The 6,270-nt window shown below is 31.3% G+C and overlaps 1 protein-coding gene across 2 annotated transcripts in view; it reads right to left on the minus strand.

The window, feature by feature from the left end:
* LOC116777815 (homeobox protein caupolican-like) overlaps window positions 1-1,145 on the minus strand; it is a 65,618-nt gene extending 64,473 nt beyond the window's left edge. The window contains exon 1 of one of the 2 annotated variants that reach the window (XM_032671546.2): window positions 891-1,145. In XM_032671546.2, the coding sequence (XP_032527437.1) occupies window positions 891-998 (108 nt within the window). In that variant the 5' untranslated portion in view covers window positions 999-1,145. The remainder of the gene's footprint in view (window positions 1-890) is intronic. The other variant, XM_032671543.2, reaches the window with a different exon arrangement.
* Between the last annotated feature and the right edge of the window lie 5,125 nt (window positions 1,146-6,270).

Below are 6,270 nucleotides of genomic sequence, written 5' to 3' on the forward strand. Positions count from 1 at the left end.
CTTTGCTTAGCCATTTAAATCACAAGTATTTTTCTACAGTAAATCACTGTCAGCATATTAAGTAGGAATATTCATGTTATAGTAAGCTTACTATTTTTTTATTGTGATAAAATCGCATGCAGTGATAGAAAATGGTTTAAATGAGAGTTTCTATTGCGTGTATGTTTTCTCTTTCCATCTTCAGTCAACATATAGAGAAGGAGGTACTTATGCCTAGTTATCGAGGTAATGTTATTTATGTCATGTAAAAAAAATCATTGGTATCATTAAGTCATTTGTAATCAATAATAGTACTATTTTTATTGTCCCTCTTGCAAATTGTATTTTTTCCTTCATCTTTTATAATAATGGTGTTATTTGTACGTATATAAGTACTAATGTATTGATATAATTCTTATTAGATCAACATAGTCTAGTCAAAGTTTTATTTTATTAAAGAACGTTCTTTGAATCAACTTAGAAACGATCACAAAGTTGAGATAAAACTTTGTCTCTCTGAGTCTCGATTAACCAACAGGAAGTTTTTGGTAAAGTTTTTTAACGATGTTTTGTATACTATACATAGGAAGTAGCTTTTAATTAATGCTCTCGAGAGCATAGTTTTGATTGTTTAATGAATACAATTACCTGAAGTGCGTTCTACTTCTTCTAAATTTAGTTAACTTTACTTTGAATAATCCTAAACGAAGTTATCCTGAAAGAAGTTGATCTGAACTTTAAACCTAATATAAATTTACCTTGAGCTATATTTAAAGGCACCGTTACAGGAAGTTTAGGAGACTTATTTCAATATACATATGATTTTAAAAACATCGTATGTTAGCATGTTATAGTAGAACCCTGCCGGAGAAACTCGCTTTTTTTTTCTTTTCAATCTACTTGAGACTTACGTCTTGCTGATTAAAGAAGTCATCCTGAGTCTCGTCATTAGGGCAGCCCATGTCCTGCAGGAGAGGAGTGACATGTCGCTCCCAATCATCCATGATTTGATAACTCATGAGCAACGCGTTCACTGCTCAATAGTTCACAAACATTCTACCACTATTCAACATTCGCGCCAAAAACTTTCGGCGAATGAGCGCGCAGTATCACGTGGCCGCAAAAAAACGCACGGCGCTGTAGTGTGGCGGTCTCCGGCCGCCCGTCAACGCGACCGGAACAGGAGTGTGTTGGTTCTGAGGCCGCACGCCCTCTGCCTCGCAGTCCGCACCCATCCCTCTCGTTTCACAGCCAGAGTAATAGCGCCATCCCTCTCCCCCGAGTTGGCGCCTCACGCCTACCATGGGCGGCCGATTTCCCGCCGTCCGGCTGTGGCCAAAACATGGCCGTAGCACCGTAGACCAGCTAACATGATCTATGGAAACCTAAAATTTAATATGTCTTGTCTGCAAGTCCAACGGACACATTGTGCATCCAATTCAATATTTTTGCTCCCAATTTTTTTTTTTATCAAATTATCTTGTTGATAATGATACCAAAATACACAAAGATTTTTCAGTACCTTACTTATTTGTACAAAATAATAAAAAAATATAATTGACCCCTGGAGATGATCAAAATTGTTTTATGAAAATGTCTTTATTATATTTTTTAAAACTTCATTTTCATATATTATTATAACAAAATAATACTATGAAAAGTCTGACAACAATAAACGTATTCGTATTAAATTTTCCTCGCGTGCAGTCTGTAATCCTTTGGTTGGTAGAAGCCCTTGTTAACCAGTCGCCGTTAATAGGATAGTATAAACAGTATTCACACAAAAAAAAATATTTGGTTTTAGACATTGTCGAAGGTCAGGGTACGTTACACAGCTACATTTAATTTACATATGATTTTAAAATAAGTTTTAAAAACTGAAAACCAAAAATAATAAATAATAATTTCTTGCAAAGAAGTAAAAAATGTAATAATTATCTGGGATAAGACCATGACATAGTTAAATCCTTATCCGTTTAGTTTCAAAGATCTTACAAGCAGCCAATTAAAAGTTAAATGTCTAACTCCTGTTTCTCGGCAACTCAGCAACTACTAGGTATCGAAAGTTCCTTTTAGGTATGACATGGATCCGTCCCGAAAGTTGCATAACCCAAGAAAATCTTTTCTAACAAGATACACGTTCTAATAATGTTACTGCTACGTCCACACCTTGCAATAGCCTTAATAAAGAAATATTTAATTTTGAAAACTGAAGAAAATTTTTTATCGAAAAAGAAACGATAATTAGACATTTTATTGTTTTACATTCATCACCAGTTTAAAATATTACGAGTGTTTCAGAACAATTTCAGTGTTTCAGAAAACAATTTAAACAATAAATGTACGGTTTAATGCATGTTAAAACAGCAAAGTTACTGCAGCTCACTTGTTTCTGTAAATCAATATCCATTAATATTCAAATAACCTCGTACACCGGCAACATTTATAGATTATATGGTTCGTTATTTTTTATCAAGTCTGATATCACTTCTTAATATTTGCTTAGTGTAAAAATAAACAAGAATAATAGACATATAATATATTCTGGTATGGAAAATCATTTTCGGATCTTATTTTTCACGGTCTAACCTCAGGGCAGTTCTTATTTGAAATGAAAACACAATTTTTTTATCAATATTTTACTTAAATAAAGTTTTTAAAAGCATCTTATTTTACGAACTCAAACCCTGCTATTAAAAAAATAACAGCTAAGCAATTAAATTGATAAACAGAACTGATACATACATATATATCTTGAACATTTGATTTCATAAATGATTTTTAATGGTTTTACCATTAGGGTCACAAGAATAGAAGTACAGAATGTCGTATATAAGAACATTGATTAATATTTAAATTTTAAATCTACGCCGATACTTACTACATTAGGTTCTACTGCATTATTCTCTTTAATTAGTTTCGTTTTTATTAATCCTTTGTACTAAACATTACAGTTTTTCGTCCTGAAGCTAACGTTGAACAGAGACTAGAGAGCTATATTCGAAAAAGAAAGTTTTCACCATCATTGAATCTTAGTGTAAATTTTAGTTAGCTAAAATAATATGATTTAAGCGTTTTATTAGAATCTATCGGACAAAGACGCAAGAGAATTGCAAAAGTGACAGTAAGTGAATGCAATTTTAAATAAATTTAAATTTTCAGGCTTTCAAATACAAAATTACATACTGTACATAGTCAAAACAACTGAAATAAAAATGTTTGAATATATTTTGGGTCTAAATATGTGAGCTTTTTCAAACACATATTACAAGGCCACAAACCCAATGAGATCATTTTTTATTTGTTTGTCAGCCAAGAATAAATTTAATTAAATTCTACACAATATACAAGGGTGTATTAAACACCTTATGTTATTTAAACGCTTTTATGTTAACAGTTGTAAAAAAAATCATATTACGATACCTCCTTATGCTATTAGGTAGCAACATTTTTTAACCTTTTTGATAAACTCGAAAAGACAATGCCATAATAACGTAATACTCATTAGGATCTCGGAATTCACCAATTAATATGTGTTAAATGAATTATAAGCCAGCGTTGGATTTAACAAAAGTTTTTTCTCTTATTTTATATTAAATTTGTATGATAATATTGCTTGTAGTTATTCATTTTAATATATTTTATAATCCAGTGCTCTTAGAACTCAATATGCAATACAAAAACACTAACAGCCACCTACAGATACGACTTGACCGTTTTCCTTCCATTAACAACTCAATAACGATACATAGCAATACATAACAATATCTGTTGCTATTAGATTGTCGGTATTATTGTGGTGTCGTTCTCGTGATTCCCTACAGAGGTTAGATACGGCTCCTAAAGGGATATAACAGTTTATAGGAAATAGGATATTGTTTTAAGACGTAGGTACATAAATCCGTTGAGGTTTCTAACTGTTGAAACGGTCTAACAGGACTATAACAATTATTAACTTTGATTATTTAGATAAACCTTTATAATATAAATATATACAATAATATATAGTTCCGAAAATAATTAAATTGAATCCTACCTGACACATACTCGTAGAATAGTTATATTCACTGATGCGATGTGATGCGGCGTCAGAATTTTAACTTTAAAACCATCTGAAACAGTACAAATAAACTAATGGCGAGGCTAATGGACGTAATTAACTTAAAAACTGTACATATAAGCTTTCGAACTTTGTTAATAAAATACAATTCGTAGTTATCTTTAAACATAACAATATGTATGTGTGTATATGTTGAATTGAAGGTTTCGATTTCTTTACAGTTTTCGTCCTCCTGGGAAAAGAGATGAAAATAAAGTGATGCAAGCGTAGTGAAGAGCTGTTGGAGTCTAGAGAAATAGACGAGAAAATTAAGATATTGTCAACTAGCTGATGGACAGAAATTATTATTTATAGATACTCGTTTCTTTTGATAAATAATTAAATTCAGATATGGTACGATATACGAGTGTTTATGATTTTGGCCGACAAATAAAACTTAAATTGATACAACAACATAAAATATAATAGGATCCAAAAACTATCTGTTAAGGACTGAAGACTATATTTAAGTGTGCTGTCCTATAACACATACTTCCTTTAGTCGAGTATAAAATAGCTCAAATATATTTTGGGTTTATTATTGTTGCTTATGCAAATATCCCATGCTTAGTAGAGTTGAGATCTTAAACCAAGGGGTTGGTGAATTTTGTTTTATATTAGGAGGCATCGTTACTATTCACACGTCAATAGCAGGTAGACAGCAGTAACAAGCGTAACAGCAAGTTTTACTAGCACTCGCTTCCGATTGACGCTCCGGTATCATATTCCTTCTTATTTTTTTATTCATTGTTCACTTTTATATGTGTATTCTTTCTCAAAAATTTATTTAAGCCCGTGATATTTTACCTAATATAGTGTAGTTGTATAATAGGTAAAATATCAGAAATCATGTATCACCTACATTTAAATTTACTGAAATCCATGAAATCTGAAAAGTTCTGTAACAAATAGACATACGTATATATGTACGTGACTAATATTCTTGAACATCAGCAATAGATTCACCTGTTTTATGAATCAATGCTTGTTAATCTTATGCTGCCTCACCGGCCTTGTAGGCATATATTACGAGTATGTATTACATTGATAACAATCATAACATGTCAAAATAATCAGATGCTCTTAATACTTGTGACGATAAATATGATTATTGCGATAAAAAATAACATTTGTTGGGTATATAGAAATAATTAAAAAATATTAGTTGTCAAAAAAATTTAGGTGCACGCCGTTACTGAATCATCTCTTCGGGAACCGTGCCTCATGTACATTTTGAAGCATCTTGGAAACATTTTCAGATGATAGTGAATTCATACATTACTTTAATTTATTTTACCAACAATTTTTTGCTTTGAAACAAATGACACAAATCATACGGGAGTAGTATTTTCAAAAGATAATAATTAATTACTTTTAGAAACAGACTATTATTTTTTTATTTAAGCACAACATACAAACAATAACAACCTATGATGTTCCAATCGATTCGCATTTATAAACGTTTCTTTATAATTTCTGTTACCAATAATAACTCAAATTGTTATTCGGCATCAATGTCCAAATGTCGTGCGAAACGTATTGTGTGTTTCGAAGGTTGATCACGATCAGTCGTGGTCATGGTTTTTGTTCAAGTTCGGTAAACAGAATTAGCATTAGCTATTCAAAATAAGTGCTTTGACGCATAATCGCAGTGTGACCGAAAATAATAATGCGATGTGATCATAGCTGCGTAATTAATTATTAATATTCGGCATGAATATTCGACTTTGGATGGTGATTTATGTAATTTTATCCAAGGTGACTTTATATAAAGCAATGACTTAGTAAACTGAAAATCACGCGGGTCTATTGTAACATAGATAAATAGATGAATGTCCAATCCTTAGCCACAATAGTATCAAAAATGTTTCGTCACGTTTCTGAACTTTTTTCTAGAGGTACACTTGGCTGTTAACGCCTGGTAATAAGAATGTTTCTTTATGTTATTACAAAAATGGTAATACGTTTCTCCTTTTTTTTTCCTTTTTTATGATCATCATTCTCCTAAAACCTACTGCTCCTAATTTAATTTTTGTTAAGTTAAACGTACTTATAACATAGATTAATTTGAATTTCAAAAATGTAAAATTTGGTTTCCAATTTCACTTTTATTCCACACAAAACATCATTTATTCAAGATTTTATCTTTTAAAAAAATATTTTCCAATAGAGTTTCCTCGTAGATTGGCTTT

This window comes from Danaus plexippus, chromosome Z (genome assembly GCF_018135715.1).
Source record: "Danaus plexippus chromosome Z, MEX_DaPlex, whole genome shotgun sequence".
NCBI lineage: Eukaryota > Metazoa > Arthropoda > Insecta > Lepidoptera > Nymphalidae > Danaus > Danaus plexippus.